Source organism: Mercenaria mercenaria, chromosome 2, assembly GCF_021730395.1.
Source record: "Mercenaria mercenaria strain notata chromosome 2, MADL_Memer_1, whole genome shotgun sequence".
Lineage (NCBI taxonomy): Eukaryota > Metazoa > Mollusca > Bivalvia > Venerida > Veneridae > Mercenaria > Mercenaria mercenaria.
In genome coordinates this window covers 31491861-31514316 of record NC_069362.1, presented here as the reverse complement: position 1 = coordinate 31514316, position 22456 = coordinate 31491861, and the positions used below count along the sequence as shown (strand labels likewise).

Here is a 22456-nt window from a genome sequence, read left to right as displayed (position 1 = left end):
CTGTATAAGTTACTCTTTGAGACAAATATTGATACTACCACATTCCTAGCATTTAAAGCAATGTATGCAAACTCTTCGAGTTGTGTAAGATTTCAAGGGAAATATTCGAATTGGTTTAAGGTACTTCAAGGTACCAGACAAGGTGGAAAGAGCTCCCCGATTCTATATCTTCTGTACATAAATGGACTTATAAATGCATTGGAACAGAGTGGTTGTGGCGTGTGTTTGTATGATACCAGACTCAGTTCTCCTACTGTAGCCGACGACATGGTGCTAATTTCGTACTCAGTTCAGGGGCTTAACGCAATGCTAAATATATGTGAAAACTACTCAAAACGTTGGCGTTATAGCTACAATGCAGACAAATGTGCTGTGGTTGTCTTTAATGAACGTGGTAACAATACTGATCAAAATAGAGCGTTTACTCTTGGAAACAGTGTCGTTCGTGAAACATCGTGTTACGTACATCTTGGTGTGAAAACTGATCCATTTCTGACAACTAAGGAATTGGTTGATAATGCTTGTACTAAGCTCAGGGGAACATTTTTAAGTATTATCAATAGCGGAATCAGTCCGCAAGGTTTGAATCCAATTTCTTCCAGAACTATATATAATGCTACTGTTATTCCGAAAGCATTGTATGGCTGTGAACTTTGGTCTTCGCTTACTGCTAATGATATCGTACGTCTTGAACGTTCACATCGATTCTGTCTCAAACATATGCAATCTTTCCCGAAGGGAACATCAACTGATTTTACGTTGTGTGCCTTGAACATGACTTCTATAGAAACGATCATAGAACACAAAATGTTACAGTTTCTCGGTCAGTTGTGTAGACTGTCGAATTCGTACTTAGCAAAACATGTTTTTAACAATAGGCTTTTTCATTACATTAACTACGACAATCAAACCCACGGATTTATTCCGGACATATGCCGGATTCAACACAAATACGGACTAAACGGTGTGCTTGAGACTTACAGTACCGAAGGAATTTTTCCACCAAAGATTACTTGGGGGAGAATGTTGTGCGAGTATGTTCTCGCCAAACAGAAAATAGACTCGTTCAATAACATTACAGGTCAGTCACATATATTGAAACCTTCATTGCTTGAGGTGGATAATCCATGTTCTTTGTGGACTATGTCGAAGAATAACCCACGATTACTATCCGTTTGTAAAAGGTTAATGTTTGTATTATCACGTTACATTTCTAGAAAATATGTGTGTAAATGCCCCAAATGTGATTGTGTCAATGATGATATTGTTCTACATTTGATATGCTACTGTTGTAAAAATTGCAGTATTCGTGAAAATATGTGGGACAGTATAATTGTAAAACTTGGGTACAGTGCATACAGAACGTTTATTCAGTTATCACCAACAGATCAGTGCGAGTATTTGCTAAGTTTGGCTGTTGAAACTGATGGAAATAGCTTGAGATACTTCAGTCTTGTTATTGCATTGTGCAAAATGTTTTAAAGGTGTGGACAGAGAGCATGTTTGCTACTGGTCATTTAAATTGTTGTTATGTTCACATGTGTCTTTAAATACTTATGGTATACCCGTAGCATCGCTATAGTAAATGTTTTCTAGCAAATGCACATCCTTGGTGGTCTAGTACTTTCGGTTTCATTGACTAGGCTGTCGATATTTTGGTGTGAAAGTATTTGCTATGTTTCTGTCCTGGTATGGCTTTAACATTTACATGTGTATATATAGAATACTGGATTTATGCCTTTCGATACTTTCGAGATATATGTTATCTAAATATAAGTCCAACTATATGTGTGTTTTTGTTAGAGCTAAGTAATTACATTTAAATGTTATGCTAGTTTGTAACTGTATTTGTAAGTGCTGTATTAATTACTGACATTTTGTATTATTGTACATATACTTGTTTATAATTATGTTGTACTCTCCATTATTGGGGGAATAAAAGATATCTAAAATGAAGTCTGATAATAAGAATTTAGTGCTAAATACATTTTCTACGAAGAAAAAAAAGATAAAATACAATGTTTTCAATGGGAAAAGATTTTCGTCACGCAGCCATAACTGAAATTTATTATGTATACTTATAGACGTCATACTTCCACAGTGGTGCAGTGGTTACCGAGTCCGCGTTGAAATGAGTTCGGTCCTCACTGGAAACATTTTTTTTAATTTCTTTTTTATTTCAGTGTTATTTTTTGTTTGTTTTTTTTTTTGTTGTTGTTGTTTTTCTAGTTTTTTGTTTTTGCTTTTGTTTTTATGAGTTTTGAAAGCATTGTAAAAAATAAAGTCATTCATGTGAAATTTAACAAGTGTTTTGTTAGTGATGTCAGGTTTCAATGTACTGTATGTAGATAAAACTTATTTTTTAAAAAGGTTTTGGGAACAAAATATACAGGCATTGAACTGTGAAAAGCACATAATGCTCTTCTCCCAGTACACATATATTACATCCACAAGCTTAAAATCACTGACCAGAGTTTATTACTAGGGAAAAAAACTATTGGCTATGAATTATCAATAAACATAAAAAGGCTCCTACTACCATTCCTATTCTATACCAGTAGTGCTAAAGGATTCACCATAAAAATGTCATAGACACTTAGCGTAAAACAAAACAGGAGTTTTCGAGAATTTCGGCAAACAGTGATTCTCTCTGGGTAAAATTCTCATCACTATCTTTTAAAGACGGCTAGTCTTCTGGGTTTTAAAGGTGGATCATCAGATTTTGGCTAAGTAACGGATTTGCTTTAAACTTTAACATCTGATCATTTACACTCATTTATGTTCAGTTAGCGCTTAAAACAAGTTAGGTTTTCACTGGAGATATTTTTAATAATTGGTTTTCCTATTGCAGTTGCCCAACCAAGATCGAGTTATTTTATCATAAGTATAAATGTGATAAACATACTTTACCTAATAAAATGTATAACTAACCGATATATTGTATTATGTTCGTAAAATAATTGCATTAACAATTACATATATAGATTGAATTCATTAGAAATGCAAGTTTGAAAAATTATTATTACCTCCCTTTGCCTATGGAAAAAATGAAATTTAGAAGCTACATGCATTTTAAAACCCACCTTTTGATTCAGATTGTTAAATATTTGGTATATCTATCCAATGCGAATGTAAAACTCGGAATTGTATGGAAATAAAAAGAAATACCAAGCACTTTAAATATTTTCATATTAAAGGGAGTAATTACAAATTTTTATGAAAATCAATAAAGTATACATTTCTAACAGGGATCTAACTCTAAGTAATGGGTATTTTTGTTTTTAAATAAATCTCTAACAGAATATACAAAAAGTAAAAAATGTCACTAAATTTTGCTTAAATGTGATTGACCACCTTTAAACAAGATTGTACATGTAAATGATTTTCACTCCCCCATACCAGACGTCTATCATAGCAGTATCTGTGCCTTAAAGTTGGACACATTCTTCCTTCTAAAAAGAACCGTAACTTTCTTTAGTTCGTATAAAGTATATTTGTAGAATTTTCGCATGTCAAGATTTAATCTTAATGCATTCTAAGACATTCATTCAGAAATCATGAATTATCTTCAATTCTTAAAATTTTAATTGATCTTACAGAACATAAACTTCTTAAAACGGATCCATAATTCCAGATAATTCCAGCAGCACTCCTTTAATTTTCAAGGGGCACTGGTGATTTTTCAAGGGAGCTCTGCCTTCTATATAATGGGTTATGATGAAAATGTAGACAAAATTTTGGTTTACATTAAAGGTTGTTCATCACATTTGAGCAACATTTAATGACATTTTTCAGTATTAATATATTCTGTTAGAGATTTATTTAAAGAACATAACGACCCATTACATAGAGTTCTTTTGAATTGGAAATGTGTATTTTATTACTTTTTTTATGAAACTCTATAATTACCTCCCTTCAGTATAAAAGTATCTAAAAGTGGACTATTTCTATTGAGTTCAATCTAATTTCTGCTCTCGCATTTCTATTTGATAAATATCGGGCTATTTCAACAACCTGAAACAGAAGGCAAGTTTTAAAACAGCATGTGGCTTCTGAATTCACCTGTTTTTTTAATCTATCTTGTTTGCGTATCCGATAATGACAACGGGAAACAGTAATGATGTAATAAACTGACATTTCTATTTAATTTTGGCAAAATTTGTAGTGCTTATTTTTACTTAAGCAAAATATGTTTATTTAAGTTATACTTATGGTAAAATAACACTATATTGGTTTTGCCACACAGGATAGGAAAATCAATTTTAAGGTACTTCCGGTGAAAATATGATGTGCATTAATAACTAAGTGAACATAAGTAAATGTAAATAATCAGTTGGATAAGTTTTGAACAAATCCATTAGTTGACCAAATCTGATTAACCATCTTTAATCATAGTTTACTAAGATTACGTGGTTACACAATTTTTTTTTCACTTTTCATTGTTGCATAATATATAAAGTACAATTAAACAATCCCCAGACATGTTACTACCTTGTGATGTTTGAAATGGTTCAAGGGTAGAATGAAATCCCAAAACTAAAGTGTGAAGGTCTATATTGTTATCAGGAATGAAAGTAAATGTAGCTTACAGCAAAATGCCAGAAATGGTTTTTATCATAAGACAATTTCCAGTTTGAAATATGGATATTGACATCGATGTACTAAGGCACCTATACAATGTTTACGGAATCGACAATGTTTTGAACAGACCATCAAACCGTTAAAACTAACACTTCACTTGGTTACAGTCTATGCTTCTAAAGATCTTCGAACGTAAAATCAAACTCCGAAATAGGCTACATGGGGCCTGAAATCTTTAACTGAATATAATGCTCAGCTTTTTAATCAAGGTATAAACTATTTCGGTAGTTCATCAGTTCGTCTCAGAAAGTTAAGAAAAAAATACAATTTATAAGGCGATCCTAAGGAAACGTAGAATGTAACCGACAAAAGTAATAGCAGACTTGGTTTAACTGAGTCTGTTCATGCGAGGTATTGAAATATGGAACACCCCTCACGCCCCCTAGCACCGGTTTAAGCGGTGTTACAGTAAAATTGAATGATATAACAACAGAGTCAAATAAGGAGAGACTTTTTATAGTTGCAGCATGGCACTTTAAGTCTGCTGTTGTGATAGTTAATTAAAGTTGAAAGAAGATCCTTTGAAAGTAAACAACAAAACCAAGCAAAATTAATAGCAGACTCAGTTCATGAGAAGTAATGATATGTGCAACACCTCTTACGCCACTAAGCACCGACTTAAGCAGAATTCTGTTACAATAATATGAAATGAACGCCATGATCCCATAGATGACCAGAGAATATAACAACACTGAGTTCAAGAACGGGGACACGTTTACAGCCGCCACACGGCAGTTAAAGACTGCTGTTGTGATAGTTAATAAAATCTAAAAGGTGATTTTCATAATCCACCTTTTGTTTCATTTCAATATTTCAATTCAAACTGAAATACTTGAGTGGACAGTGCTTTTCACTTCTACAAACTGCGACCTTAACCCTAGCTGCCCCTATTGCAAGCTTAAGCGCTAGTTATTCATGTAAACTTTAAAGCTAGTTTGGTGACAATGTATCAGTCTGAATTAAAGACATTGACCGGATGTACATCTGCACGCCCGACAAGAAGTCTGGCACAATTTTCTAATGCAAAATAAAACCCCGAAATAAGCTACATTTGGCCGGGGAATGTAACTTTTTTAACTGAAAAAAAAATACTCAGCACCTTAGTCAAGATATAAACTATTTCGCTAGTTCATCGGTTCGTCACAGAAAGATAACAAGAAGTACAATCTATAAGAAGATCCTTAGGAAGTTTAGTACGCAACCAAGCAAAATTGTAATAGAAGACTCGGTTTAAGTGAGTCTGTTCATGAGAGCTAATGAAATGTGCAACACCCCTCATGCCCCCTAGCACCGGCTTAAGCGGAAATCTGTAACAGTAAAATTAAATGTATTCCATTATCCCTACAGGCTAGAAAAATAACAACACTGAGTCAAATACGGAGAGATTTTTGACACAAATCGTTTTTCCGTTGCAGTGACACCTTAGCAATGCAATAGCAACTGAAGTAAAGCGTTTTTTTTTATTTTAGCATATTTATAGATTCCAAATGCATGACAATGGTGTCAGATATGAAAAGAATGAGTGCGTATAATATGTAATTTTACTATGACAGAGTCAGCATTCATAAACCAATAAAAACCGGGTCGACCATGGAACTATTGCAAGCCCTTCTGAATGATAAAATACAATATAGTACCACCATCATGTAATTTGGATAAGCTTTTACATACATTATATTGTCATTTTCATCTTTTAAAATGTTCAATATAAAATTGTAACATATCAAAATTCTATGTAGAAAATTGCAAGTTAGAAATGTTACCCTCTACAACTTTATCAAGAAGAACAAGACATATCATTCTTCACATAAAATGGAGCAAAATACTTCGACATATTGTGTACCTAAAATTTAGATTGATGCTGCCAAATTAAAATAAAGAGCATTATTTTAACAGTTTCATGATATAAAAAATTATGCCATAGTGGGATCAAATATGTATCTTACTAAGTGTGTGTTTAAACAATATAACAAGTATGAATCAACAAGCAAGACTTATGCAGTATTTACATTGCATTTCATGTGCAGTCAATATTTGGGACCATATTAAATCCTACTCAGAACAATTCCAAAATGTCTCTTTAAACGTTAAAAGCATTATCAGTTTTTTTTTTTTGTTTTTTTTAAGCAAAAGCATTAATTTGATGTTTCAAATATTAAAAGTACAGTCTGTTTTCATCACAACACTGCAATATTTGCGTAACGCGCCGTACAGAGGCCGAAAAATATTGTACCCATATTTGATCTACTAGTTTCTATAGACGGATTTACAACATCTACTATTGCCCTGTTGTTTAACCTGAGATTTAAAATTAAATGCGTATGTAAACATGCATAGAATCATTATATCACAAATTGTACAGCTACAATAAACACATTTTGATCACAAAATGTATTGCACAGAATGTCTCGAGTAAAGATAGATATTTCATTAGTCATGTCCTACCTGATTACTCTTTTTTCCCTCCAAATAACACTGTATTATTCTATATCTATTTTATCTATCCAATCGTGAACGTTCATTTGCAACACGTGACCGTACAATATATTACCTTATTGGACGCACGTGCGTACAAAAATCCTGTATTTTCCGTATTTGGACGGTTCAAAAAGTCCCATGTTAAACATACGATAAAGCCCGAAACGCGTGAAAATGTTCCGAATGAAATCGGGTGAAGTAGGTGCTTTATGTAAAGAGTTTGGTTATACGTCTTGAAATCAAGAAGACAGGCATAAGATATTCAGTGAATAATATTTAATTTAAGGTAATTCTGCACGTTTGATAAACCGGAAGTGATGGCGTAACGTCATTTATCCGGAAAACGTAGAATAAAGCCTGGATTCGGCGTACGGAAATGAAAATCATTTTCTGAATTAACTGAAATCTGTGAGTAAATTTATTAAAATGGCACTGTTGTTATATTTCTAACATTAAAATATGATATTAAAACATATGACACGTTAAAATAATCAAAATAATGTCTTATAATTAGCGTGAAATGTCCTTTTCCCTTTAATCATGGTCAAATATCTCAAAAATAAGCACACGGACCTATACATTTTATTTCACCAAACTATAGGCCATGTGTTTATTTACAACTGTGAGAAGTTTCATCAAAATCTACATTGTAGAAATATTTCTATTCGCGAAAATGTTATGAAAGTAATTAATTTCCCATTGACTCCCATTATGAAATATTGCGTGAGGTCCAAATTTTTCAAATCAGTCTAGCAAAAAATCAAGCACACGACCCTATCTTTTTTATTTGCTGAATTTTTTAGGTATATTATGAAATTTTGAAAAATTAGAGTTTAATCAAATTCTACATTGTAGAAAAAATTTCGATCCAAACGTGCAGAACTACCTTAAACTAAAATAAAGTAGATATAGAATAACAAGGTTATTTAACATTGTTCTGTACAATACGAGAGATATTTGGACTCGTACCCAGCTGGGAAAACCATATTGTACTCGCCTAGCGGCTCGTCCAATATGGTTTTCTCAGCTGGGTACTCGTCCAAATATATCTCCGTATTGTACAGAACAATGTTAAATAACCTAATATTACATATTTTTCACCGACTTAAATTATATTTATTACAAAAGTTTAAGGGACGTGACTCTTTGTCACTAAAGTTGCTGTTTTTAGTATTAATTAACGGATTGCTGTTGAGCGCAATCTATTACATAATTATTATGCAACTGACATAATTAAACATAGATCACTTTGGTGATCAAGACAAAAACGTGATCTCGAGGATGTCACCCAATAAGACCGGGTCATAAAAGTAACTGAAGCATATAAAATGTCTTTGATGTGACTTTTGTCAAGTCATCAATGCCATAATCAGTATGGGCAAATTCGGACAAATAGTTCACGTGTCGGTGCGAAACTTATCACACGATATCTAACACTGTAAATAAAATTCATAAGAAAATCGTTTGAAAGTTTGATGGAAGTTTTCTTTCAAAATGAAATTCATATTGAAAATAAAATCTAAATCGTTGGATTTGCATAATATCAAAGGCCTAAATTACTATTGGTTTTTAGTTTCTTAAGTGAAAAAAATACTGAATATATCTTAATCTCATCTTTATATGCTGGAACACTTTTATATTTTTTTATAACCGTTAAACGCAAGAAAATATACCGTACCGAAAACCATTCAATTAATAACAATGAAAACAATACACTTGACGAAAATAAACTGGAGGTCATGTTCTAACAACAGATGAAGAGCCCCGTACCCAGAAAATATAACAATGTTAATTTTGACCGCTGCGCCCGCCCCCACACCCCTTCAAACACACAGCACACCCCCTCATCACTTTGATTTTGTTGGGAAAAAAACTTTAAAATTCAAAAACTCAAAACATGATAAATACGGAATGACGCCATTTTGGATATAATTGAAAGACAATTCAAGGGGCCGGGGCGTGACTGTGTCCGCCTTTGTCGATCATTTAGCATATGAGACTTTTTGGGTGTGAGTGTGGGGAATGTTAACCACATGGGAAGAATCTGTAACTCCGTCGAAAACTTTTCAGTTTTTTATTCTTAAAATCCATAAAGAGAAATGAAATGTGTACTTCAACTACTCTTTAGTATTTTTTTTTTTTTTTTTCATTTCTCAATGATTGTTACTTCTGTCAGATCGTGTAATGAAATGTCCATTAAAATATAAGCTTTAAATTGATTGTTAATATCATTTTCCGTTTTATTAAAACTTCAATACATGTATGTCCAAATGAAAGTCAGTTTGGTTGAAGAACAGTTTATTGCCTGTCCATTACGAGACCCTTATTATCAGTTATAATATGTCGATTATTGTCAAAGTTTCTCATTTTTGAGCAAGGTAGTTGTCGATGTGCAAAGGATACCTAAGTGGTAATTTATTATAATGCAGACTCATTATGACCAGATTGATTGTAATTTGATGGAACTTATACATTCCTTACACTGTGCGACCATATCTTTTTTTCCCCTACGTAGAATGCGCATGTGCGAAATTTTACTTCCGTTACTAAGGAACGGGCCAAGTGTTAACTCATCTATAAAAGACAATTCAAAACTGAAATGATATAACTGTGTTACACTTAATCCATGCACTCTGAAATGACAATTTAGGACAGCGGGACGTGTATCCCCTTTGCTATGTCATAATATTTTAAACACGATCCCGTTAACGTCGACATACTTTTTTTTTGCTTTCCCTATTCCATTCACATTTTTATATACTAGACATATACGAATAGAAATAATATATAGCAGAACCATGTTTTAGATTGTATTAAACAATCCAAGTTTTCAAATAGGCCGCTTAGAATAATTCACTCGGCCTGCAAGCATTTAAGTAGACTTACTAGCATATAAACTATGTTTAAAATTCGGCTTTGAAATATTTTTTAAATAAGATAGTACATGTAGCAAACAATTATATTCTTTATGGTTCTTGAATTCTTTCATACATTGTATTTTGTGACTCTGCAACAACTGCCTTACTCTGCCATTACATATATTATCGGACAAATGTTTATGAGTTGATGAACTTTATAGTGAAAGTCTCATTTTTCTTTATTCACTACATGATACTAGTAAATGGATTGTCAAATGTCTTTCCATTCAGTTAGAAATTCGGGCATGTACATCAGCAGCTTAGATATGTCTTGCAGTGAGGCAAATATAAATTCACCGATGAGTCACCAGGAAACGCCTCTTGCTTGCAATATTTTCTTTGCCGATGATAGATTAAGTGGATATAGTACAACGTAAGTGGTTAATTGACTGTTACATGTAACATGTTTTATGTTTAATGGATTTATTTCATTCAGCCAAAACGGATACAATAACATAAAGGTCATTTTCATCTGTTTATAAAACGCTTTTGTTTCAAGGATTTAGTATTTACTTAAGGTAACGTGTTCGTTTACTACAAATAAATTTTATTCCGGAAAACGTCCCCACTTTCTTAGTTTAAATGATAAAGGATCTGGCTATAAACGTTAGTTTCCTCAATTCGGTTTTAAACGTTTAGTGATAATTTCAGTCGATTTATGAAGGATTGTAACTGTGTTTGTTACGGCTAGTAACTTTTTAAGTTTCAGAGTAACAGCGGAAGATACAAGATACGCTCCAATATCAGAGCATTTTGACTGATTTTTGAAACTTAACCATTTATAGCACGAACGTTCAATTTAAGTATTTTGTGATTTTGGTTTTGTTATCTGATATCTATATGAAGCTTAGCTAGTACATTCTGTATTAAAATTAGGTAAAATGGCGACAAATGATGACGACAAACCGGCCTGTCAAGATGGAGGATCTACGGAAACTTCCGGTTCGGCATCTGGGGGATCTTCTCAAAATGATGATGTCAATGTAGATTTGGCAGCAAAATTTTCCGCCTTTTGTGACATTAAAACTAAAGACCATTTTACCTCAAAAGCGTGCAATAAATTAGTAAAAGATTGTTTTGAAGATCATTTTAAGTTCAAAAAAGTGATTTTAACTAACAGGGTTGACTCTAGTGTGTTTTCAAAGTGCAAAGAGAAAAGTAAACCGTAAGTACATTATTGAGATTTAACATGTACGTGGCTCGCGTGTGCGTTCACTTTAATGTTGTTGTTTTTTTCATACCTGTATATAGACGTTCTGCTTTTAATAATAGGTTTTTTTCATATCTATACGCTTAATTGATATTATAACAGCAGACTTTTCATCCTTTCATTTTTAAAGATTTTCTTACTAAATTTCAATCTTTTTTGTATTTCCTTATTTTACACATGATTCGAGCAGAAAGTCAATTATATGTCACCATGTACTACAGTGACCTTATACATGTATGAAAAACGTGTTTTATGCACGAACAAAACTTGTGTGCTTCTATTCTGAAATCTAAAGTCCCATCGCAACTAAGTGACCTATTTTTCCCCACATGAAGTTCGTGCCGTTGTTGTATAATACAGCAATATTGCAGACTGGCGGACAATTTAGGCACTCCCTGAATAAATGTGTTTTCACAACTTCATCCGCAAACTTTTTCAATATATCTCTTTTCAGTATAGTTTGAAAAACTAAAACAGAATATTTACCTTACTCTGTAGAAACAAAACTGGATATAAACTCTTAATACATCAAATGTGTTTAGGCATTAAACACACTGTATTGGCCTAATATATGTCACTTTTAATTTGTAAGTACTTAACGTTTACAAACTTTTAAAATGTACAGACTCATATTGTATACTTATTTAGCTTCAGGAGCTCTTATTGAATCACACAAGTGAAATGATAAATTTGTAAAAAGAAGACTCTTTTTTTCGCAGGCATATGATTGTAAACAAAGGTAATTGTGAGAAATTCCTGCAATTTACTGCACATGAGTTTGCTAAGCTTAAAACAGATAATGACAAGCTGGGTAAAGATGATCCAAAAGTAAACGAAATGTACGAAAAACTGAAAGAAAAAGTAATGCAATCCACTGGACCAAAAATTAAAACTGTGGTAAGTTCATGCGTATCAGTTACATTGGTAGCCTAGATTAACATGATATACAGGGAAACAAATAACATTTTGTTTGTCCTTCATGAACATGATGCATGTCAGAGCATAGCGAATATTGAAAGCCACAGACTTCAACTGGGGAAAAAATAAAATCTACTAAAGGTTGCCTATGTTGTGACAGTTTGTATCTCCTACAATATAAGTAGTTGTGAAAAACAGTGTTCGTAGCTGTATTTGTAACGCCGTTTTTCAACAGTATTTCAGTTATGCAACTGCGGGCAGTTAATCTAACCGGTGTTCCTGGATTCTGTGCCAGTACAAACCTGCTCTCCGCATGTAACTGCCAACTTCCGCACATTAATCAGAGGTGGAGGACAAATGATTCAAAGATTTGAATTCATTTGTATTGTATGTACAGGTGATATGGTCAAAGATATAAACTGTAGAAAAGTAAAAATATTTTATAGTCCAAATGCATTTCCTTAGAAGTTATATGTTGCTGATACCTATCCTTAATGAATACTATGACTAAAAAAGCGGAGCGTTTCAGAAGTAACAACATTCATTTTTCTACGACTATTTACATCGTCATCAGTAAAACGTGCATCTTTCTCGAAATTGCCCATGGAAAAAAAAAACTTGCGTTGTGATGCATCCACACATTTTGAACAGCTATTTAAATGGTAATGTCATTTATAAGTATAAGTCTGCAAAATAGGAATATAGTGATTTAATGAGAAAGGCAAGGTACATAATGACATAAGATCTAAAACAAATAATTACCAGTAAAGATGTACATGCATAGATAAAACGAGAACAGCCAGAATGTTTTCTACAAATAACTTTATCGTTTGAAAGACTGATACAAGTTTTGCTTTGCCCAGTTTTATCTCTAGAATTGATAACATTTCTGATCTAGCGTTAATACTTATCAATCATATATCTTGGAATATATTGGGAAAACAGATCTGATATTAGTGCTTAATAGTTATAGAGAGCCAAAATATGAAATGTATCACTGAATTTGGACCAAAAGCACGTGCCTGATATGAATGATTTACACTATTTAAACTTTCCTCTATATTATATTTCCTTACTTATAAAATGTGTACAGTTGTTCAGTACTTACGTAATCTTAAGTTAAAAAGAGGAGATAAATTAATAATTATCTAGGAGTACCTAAAAATTCCGTTCTGTAGACGTTTGTTGCAATAAGGACGGAGAGGGTGCATGTATTGGTTGCCGAGTATTTATACTTGGGTATATTGATGAATATTTGTATTGAGGGGTGTTTACTCTGATGTATACGGTATATGGTTGTACTTTTATATTAGCAATATATCAAAAATCTATTTTTGGCAAAAAAAAGGATATGCGTTTACTTAGGGGAAGAAGTGGGGTATGGTGTTATACTGGGGTACATGTATTCCTGACAAAAAAATCATAAGTTCGCTTCATAGCATTTTAGTTCTGTCGTTTGGGTTCGCTACTTGAAAACTGATACACGGTACATTTCAAGCAGTCCTGACGATATGCATAGTGTGAATTTTATAGTGATACTTTCCTTAAGTTCGAGCCAGATCCGTTTAAAACTGTAAGAGGGGTTATTAGTCCCTTACCGGTGGAACACCGGAGGAGACTATAGGAATGCCCTCCTTCCGTCTGTCCGCCGTAAATCTGGATCCTGCAATTAGCAAAAAGATATTCAAGCTAGGTTCATAAAACCTGGTATATGAATAGAGGGCAGTATGCAGATTGTGCAGATTATGACTTACGCTTGTACGTTCAAGATCAAGATCACAACTCAAGGTCAAGTAAAAATTTCCGCTCTGTATTTTTTATATGCATTAATGGATTATCTTAGTGCTCCACGCAAACGTTCCCCATGATGAGACAATGTGTCAACACATGATCTATGTTTGTCGGTTTAAGGTCAATGTCACTGTTTAAAGTAATGTAAAAATGTGTTTCTGCCCCATAACTTTTAATTGTATTAAAGCATATTTTTATTACTAAAGAGAAATGTTCCCCATAATTAGACTATTTGTTGCGCACATAACCCATGGTTGTAAGTCAAAGGTCAAGTTCACTATTGAAGGTCAAGTAAAAATTTGTTTCTGCCCTATAACTTATGAGTATTGATGGATTATCTTAGTATGCACACAAATGTTCCCCATGATTAAACAATGTGTCGCGTACATGATTTATGCTTGTAGGTCAATGTCACTATTGAAATTTAAGTAAAAATAGTTTTTGTTTCTTACCTCCTAAATGCATTGAAGCATTTTAGCCTTAAAACTGTTGCCAACAACCACAAGGGATGAACACTAACAAAGTTTTATACGGGTAGGGGGCTTCTGCATTGCCACAGCGATACTCGGTAACTTGCTAAAACAAGGATTGTATCAGTATTGAGAAATATACAGCACTCTATAAAATTTCAGTTGGAAACAACTGAACAATGTAGGGTACATTGACATCCTGACAATTATGTACTTGTGAGTGTATCTAATAATTATATATTTTTTTAAGTTTGGACTAGATCCTTTGAAATCTGTAGGAGGTATACGAACAGGGCATGTTCCTGTGATATGCAGGCTCGTAACCTTAGATCCCCTTTCTAAATTCCAATTGTTTAGTTCTGCCCATTATTTTAACTGGGGACCATACGCCGCTTTTCATGGAATTACACGCTAGTGTATCATTGAAGGTTCCATGTGCACCGCCGTATGAATACTAGTGATGGGCAAATCGGTTAGTTTTGCCAACCGATTAATCGGCATAATCGGAAAAGCCAACCGATTCGATTAATCGGATATAATCGGATAATCGGTTACTCTAGTTGCATATCTATAAGATCACCTCACAATGTATGTTTTATGTCATTACTTAAGAAATGAACCTCACAGACATCAAATATCCTATTTCTATTGTAAATATGAGTAAGTTAACAGCATAAAAGTAAAATATTTGTGAAGATAGTAACCTTCAAATCAGGTACTGTCTTAATTTCACCAGGGACTTATCCAGTGATATTATGCTATTAAATTAAAATTATTTGGAGAAAAAAAAAGTATTAACGATTTATTAATTCTTAGTTAACGACTGGAATAATTTCAATCCTACAAAATCAAAAATTGAAAATACTTTTACTAATATGCTTGCGTAAGTCTAACGTTATGCTATGCACACTGCCATACTAATGTCAAGAGTTTAGGCTGATGGTTTTCCCGGCTTAATTTTGTAAAAGCCATATATCTTCCAAAATCTGGGTGATCGCAAATGACATCAATTTCTTTTGACACTTTGGAGGAAGCCATTTTTACGTAGTGTAGTTTCCCTTGGCGTAATTGCCCTAAAGAACCGTAAATACCAGAAAGAAAAAGATAAGAAACAACTAAATTATCCGTTGGGGTGACAAGTAATTAATCGGTCAGGGAAAAGTGAAGTCGGCGATCGCGCTCATGAATGCAACGCCGACGATTATTCGATTGTCGCCGATTGTCGGCCCATTGAATACATCTGCGGATGTTTCTAAATTGATTTTTGTACTTGTAGCATGTGTAAATGTTGAGTTCTGCTCAACCCGGGGCTAGAGGGCGTGGACGGTAGCATGCATTTCCACTACCGTACATGAACAGGCTCAATCAAACCGAACCTGCAACATTTTCATTGTTGTCGTGTTGAGCGACCTGTGGAATTTCCACCTTTCTGTTTTACAATTGCACAATATACAACACTCTGTAACATTTCAGAGTGCCAGAGGCATGGCAATTCGTATCTTGAAAATGTGCGCAACTTCACTTCATAGTGATGCATTGCTGTTAGTTTGGACCAAATGATTTTATCCTAGCTGTATGAGTTACTTGGTCAAAGATTTACGGGCGGAGTAACAAGACGAAAGTTATATGCACATCTCATTTCCCACTCCACCATCTTTCCCGAAAATTTAAGGGTGGGCGGGTATAATGATATTACGGAAATAAGAAGTTACTGGTAAATCGGCAGTGTAAGATCTCTTGAACCTCACAAGAAGCAAATAATATCTATGAAGTTTTCATTCCTTCCAGAAACCGTCAGCCACAGGAAACGTGCAAGGACTTACAGATACCACCAAATACACTGGGTCGCACAAGTTACGTTTTGACGAGACAGGTAAAGGGCGTAGCAAGGCGGGACGTTCTGATGAGGGCAAGAAATCGGGATATGTCGCCAGTTACAAGGGCGAAGGTACATACGAAGAAAACAAGAATTAAAAATGAACACGTTTACGCAATGAATAGTTCAACAGGTCTTATAGTGAATAATCAAAATGTCAAGTGCTGGAAAAAGTGTCTACCAGCTGTATTAAAATAAAAAGTGAATGGGTCTCAATATACATGAACCAGAGTCCGCTTTCTTCAGCTGTAGTTTGCGTTCACAATTCACATTTTCATCTAAATAACTTATTGCATTATTTAAAAGTCAGACAGTTTCTATCATCTATATGTATAATGGTAAATGTGTACTACAAGTACTGTTAACTAGATGAGCCTTGACTAGCTGTCAACTAGTTTCTTGTTTTATGGTTGATACCAGCAGTGTGTTTTGTTAAATCCACAAAAATCCTCAAAGTGCATCTCATATTATAGTCCTATTTTAAGGGTGTTCAAGTTTGAGCTGTCGGGAAAATAGACATACTTTTAGCTGCAAGGTCTTGTAGGGCACGTTTTATCAGTAAATTGTTTTAATTTTAGAATACAAGTACATTAGCCAATATGCATAACTGTACCATTTTCAATTTACACCAGTGTTATTCTAAGCATTAATTTGAGCTTTAACTGCACATAGCCTTTGTATAGATGATATATTCTTGCTCTAAACTAAAATTGCAACAACCAAAGAAAACGTAGTCTACAATATTCAGAATACCTTGGTTATTGTCGTACCAGTAAACCTGTGCAACATTCAGCACTATACGAGGGTCCTGCAAAAAGTTCTGTCACTTAAAAATGGGCTTCTGTAGTTTTATCGGAGATATTTTTAAAACGCTTCATTGCAAATGAATGGCGTGTCCAGTAGCTAACGATACCCGTTTATTTCGTGCAAATTGCTTTTCAAATGACCAAGTTATTTCAAATTGAAATACATGCAGACATATACACTGACCAGTCTACTTGTCACATTGTAAAATGGACGAAAGACTAACATTCGTAGCTATTCGTAGGCCTAAAACCTCTGTTACCAAGGCAAACATTGCTGCTGTAAAAGCTGTGGTCGAACAGGATGCGCGATTGTCGATGAAAGATATAGCCAGTTGTACTGGCATAATCAGAAGGCAGTGTGCGAACAATTCTGAAAAAGCGTTTGTACCTGAGAAAGGTTTGCGCTAGGTGGGTACCTCTTATACTCCTTGAGGAGCAAAAGTAACAACGCCTTAAATGTTCCCGTGAACTTTTGAAAACATACAAAAGTTGTGATAGTCGGGTTATTTCTAACTTGCTAACAGGTGACGAAACCTGTATACACATGTTTGAGCCACACAGAAAGGATGATAATAAGCAATGGAAGAGAAAAGATCAAAAACGCCCCTGTATTGCCAAGAGAACTATAAGTTTTGAAAAGATGTACCCAGTTTTCTTCAATACTGGCGGGCCAGTCGTTCAGGTGCCTTGTCCATCTGGTCATACAGTCACTGAACTCTGTACTGAAGAAAGTGAAAAACGTTTTACAATAAGAAACGTCCAAGCTAAGGCTGGTCAGTAGTCCATCTTATACACGACAACGCCTCCTCTCACAAGTGCGATGTTGTTAAGTCTTTTTTGGCTTCTGAAAAGGTGGAAGTTGTAAACCATCCGCATTATTCACCTAACCTGAATCCATGTGACTTTTTTATTTTAAAGGCCTAAGAAAACGCTTTCTGGAAAGAAATATAAGTCCAGAGGTTCTCTTGGCAGCGTCATTTATTAGTGTCTCAAAACAGATACCAAAAGTAGACTATGTTTTCCGCGATTGGGTAAAAAGGTTACAAAATGTGTTTCGGAAAAGGGGGAATACTTCGAAGGTTTGTAATAAAAATAATTTTTGATAAAACGTAGCACTTGAGAAACTCGAATCCAATGACAGAACTTTTCGCTGGACCCTCGTACAGTGTTTTTATATATATATATATGTTTCATTTTTACGTATTTCCTATGCGTAACAGATGTTAAACCTGTGCAACATTTCAGCACTATAATGTGCTTTATGTCCAACTAAATGTTTCTTTTTACGTTTTTCTTGTATGTCACAGATGTTGCCTAAAATAAAGTGTGCAGTAATGTATCCTCGTACAATTGAAAAGCGTAAGTTTTGTTTTGTGCTAAAATAATAGAAATAAGGACGTAAATGTTTGCAAAAAGACTACCAACAACGTGATATCCGAACGCTGAAACGAGTGGTGTTTCATTGTAAGACTTCTGGTTTTTATTTCTTTATCAAGTAACAACTTCGAAACGTTACTGAAAATGTTGTCATATGTTTGTTTCAAAAGTAAATGTCAGTGCTTAGATTCATTATATGTACAGCAAATGGTTATGTAACAACCAGTATAAGTACGTTTTTACATTATTCATAAGTTTGTGAGTACCATTTAATGTGAAATTATGATCTGGAAATGTACTTCTACAATTATGCATTCTTCTGATATTTGGGTGAGATTCTTTTTTGTAAACATTTATTTTGCTGTTTGCATTTCATTGTAAGATAATTAATAAACAATGATAGGGCGAGCACATGTGTGACATATGTCCCCAGAATGCTTGATAGAATAATGTATGAAATAAAAAGGGGCTAACTCAAGAAACAAGAGGACCATGATGGTCCTGAACCGCTCACCTCTTCCCACATGACCCAGTTTTGAACTGAGTATGACGTTGTTTTTTCTATTATTTGACATAGTGACCTAGTTTTTGAGCTCATGTGACCCAGTTTTGAACCTGACCTAGATATCATCAAGATAAAAATTCTGACCAATTTTCATGAAGATCCATTGAAAAATATGGCCTCTAGAGAGGTCACAAGGTTTTTTTATTATTTGACCTACTGACCTAGTTATTGACTGCACGTGACCCAGTTTCGAACTTGACCTAGATATCATCAAGGTGAACATTCTGAAGAATTTTCATGAAGATCCATTTGAAAGTATGGCCTCTAGAGAGGTCATAAGGATTTTCTATTTTTAGACCTACTGACCTAGATTTTGACCACAGTTGACCCAGTTTCGAACCTGACCTAGATATCATCAAGATAAACATTCAGACCAATTTTCATACAGATCCCATGAAAAATATGGCCTCTAGAGAGGTCACAAGGTTTTTTTTTATTATTTGACCTACTGACCTAGCTTTTTACCGCACGTGACCCAGTTTCGAACTTGACCTAGATATCATCAAGGTAAACATTCTGAACAATTTTCATGAAGATCCATTTGAAAGTATGGCCTCTAGAGAGGTCACAAGGTTTTTCTATTTTTAGACCTACTGACCTAGATTTTGAGCACAGTTAACCCAGTTTCGAACCTGACCTAGATATCATCAAGATGAACATTCAGACCAACTTTCATACAGATCCGATGAAAATTACAGCCTCTAGAGAGGTCACAAGGTTTTTTTATTATTTGACCTACTGACCTAGTTATTGACCGCATGTGTCCCAGTTTCGAACCTGACCTAGATATCATCAAGGTGTACATTCTGACCAATTTTCATAAAGATCCATTCAAAAGTATGGCCTCTAGAGAGGTCACAAGGTTTTTCTATTTTTAGACCTACTGACCTAGTTTTTGACCGCACGTGACCCAGTTTCAAACTTGACCTAGATATCATCAAGGTGAACATCCAGACCAACTTTCATACAGATACCATGAAAAATATGGCCTCTAGAGAGGTCACAAGGTTTTTTTATTATTTGACCTACTGACCTAGTTTTTGATGGCATGTGACCCAGTTTCGAACTTGATCTAGATATCATCAAGTTGAACATTCAGACCAATTTTCATGAAGATCTTGTGAAAAATATGGCCTCTAGAGAGGTCACAAGGTTTTTCTATTTTTATACCTACTGACCTAGTTTTTTACCGCACGCGATCCAGTTTCGAACTTAACCTAGATATCATCAAGATGAACATTCTTACCAATTTTCATAAAGACCCCATGAAAAATGTGACCTCTAGAGTGGTCACAAGAAAAAGTTTATGGACGGACGGACGGACGGACGACGGACGCTGCGCGATCACAAAAGCTCACCTTGTCACTTTGTGACAGGTGAGCTAATAAGTAATCAGATAACAAGAGGACCATGATGGTCCTGAATCGCTCACCTCTTCCCACATGACACAGTTTTGAGTATGACGTCGTTTTTTCTATTATTTGACATAGTGACCTAGTTTTTCAGCTCATGTGACCCAGTTTTGAACTTGACCTAGATATTATCAAGATAAAAATTCTGACCAATTTTCATGAAGATCCATTGAAAAATATGGTCTCTAGAGAGGTCACAAGGTTTTTCTATTATATGACCTATTGACCTAGTTTTCGAAGGTACGTGACCCTGTTTTGACCTTTATCTAGATATCATCAAGGTGAACATTCTCACTATTTTCATGAAGATCTCATGAAAAACATGGCCTCTAGAGAGGTCACAATGTTTTTATATCTTTATACCTACTGGCCTAGTTTTTGACCGCACATGACCCAGTTTCGAAACTGACCTAGATATCATCAAGGTGAACATTCAGATCAATTTTCATGAAGATCCATTGAAAAATATGGCCTCTAGAGAGGTCAAAAGATTTTAATAATTTTAGACCTACTGACCTAGTTTTTGACCGCAGTTGACCCAGTTTCAAACTTGACCTAGATATCATCAAGATGAACATTCAGACCAACTTTCATACAGATCCCATGAAAAGTATGGCCTCTAGAGAGGTCACAAGGTTTTTTTATTATTTGACCTACTGACCTAGTTTTTTAAGGCACGTGACCCAGTTTCAAACTTGATCTAGATATCAACAAGGTGAACATTCTGACCAATTTTTATGGAGATCCATTCACAAGTTTGGCCTCTAGAGGGGTCACAAGGTTTTTCTATTTTAAGACCTACTGACCTAGTTTTTGACCGCACATGACCCTGTTTCGAACTTGACCTAGATATCATCAAGATGAACATTCAGACCAATTTTCATACAGATCCCATGAAAAATATGGCCTTTAGAGAGGTCACAAAGTTTTTCCAATATCTGACCTACTGACCTAGTTTTTGACGGCACGTGACCCACTTTCGAACTTGACCTAGATATCATCAAGACGAACATTTAGACTAACTTTCATACAGATCCCATGAAAAATATGGCCTCTAGAGAGGTCACAAGGTTTTTCTATTATTTGACCTACTGACCTAGTTTTTGAAGGCACGTGACCCACTTTCGAACTTGACCTAGATATCATCAAGGTGAACATTCTGACCAATTTTCATGAAGATCTCATGAAATATATGGCCTCTAGAGAGGTCACAAACTTTTTCTATTTTTAGACCTACTGACCTAGTTTTTGACCGGACGTGACCCAGTTTCAAACTTGACCTAGATATCATCAAGATGAACATTCAGACCAACTTTCATACAGATCCCATGAAAAATATGGCCTTTAGAGAGGTCACAAGGTTTTTCTATTATTTGACCTACTGACCTAGTTTTTGACGGCACGTGACCCAGTTTCGACTTGATCTAGATATCATCATGGTGAATGTTCTGATCAATTTTCATGAAGATCCCATGAAAAATATGGCCTCTAGAGAGGTCACAAGGTTTTTCTATTTTTAGACCTACTGACCTAGTTTTTGATGGCACGTGATCCAGTTTCGAACTTGACCTAGATATCATCAAGGTGAATGTTCTGACCAATTTTCATGAAGATCTTGTGAAATAATATGGCCTCTAGAGAGGTCACAAGGTTTTTCTATTTTTAGACCTACTGACCTAGTTTTTTAGGCACGTGACCCAGTTTCAAACTTGACCTAGATATCATCAAGGTGAACATTCTGAGCAATTTTCATGAAGATCTTGTGAAATATATGGCCTCTAGAGAGGTCACAAGGTTTTTCTATTTTTAGAACTACTGACCTAGTTTTTGATGGCACGTGACCCAGTTTCGAACTTGACCTAGATATCATCAACATGAACATTCTGACCAATTTTCATAAAGATCCCATGAAAAATGTGACCTCTAGAGTGGTCACAAGCAAAAGTTTACGGACGGACGGACGGACGCACGGACGGACGGACGACGACGGACAC

At 34.7% G+C, this 22456-nt stretch overlaps 1 protein-coding gene across 4 annotated transcripts; it reads left to right on the top strand.

The window, feature by feature from the left end:
- Window positions 1-10273: 10273 nt before the first annotated feature.
- On the top strand, window positions 10274-18894 carry LOC123563637 (tubulin polymerization-promoting protein family member 3-like). Of its 4 annotated transcripts, none has more exons than XM_045356546.2 (4): window positions 10274-10410; window positions 10914-11202; window positions 11967-12144; window positions 16215-18894. In XM_045356546.2, exons 2-4 carry the CDS (start codon window positions 10919-10921, stop codon window positions 16398-16400), a joined length of 648 nt encoding a protein of 215 aa, XP_045212481.2. In that variant the 5' UTR covers window positions 10274-10410; window positions 10914-10918; the 3' UTR covers window positions 16401-18894. The 4 variants fall into 4 exon arrangements, with proteins under 4 accessions (XP_045212481.2, XP_053389989.1, XP_053390006.1 ...); XM_053534014.1 differs by lacking the exon at window positions 10274-10410 and adding an exon at window positions 10417-10555; XM_053534031.1 differs by lacking the exon at window positions 10274-10410 and adding an exon at window positions 10481-10498.
- Window positions 18895-22456: the final 3562 nt, after the last annotated feature.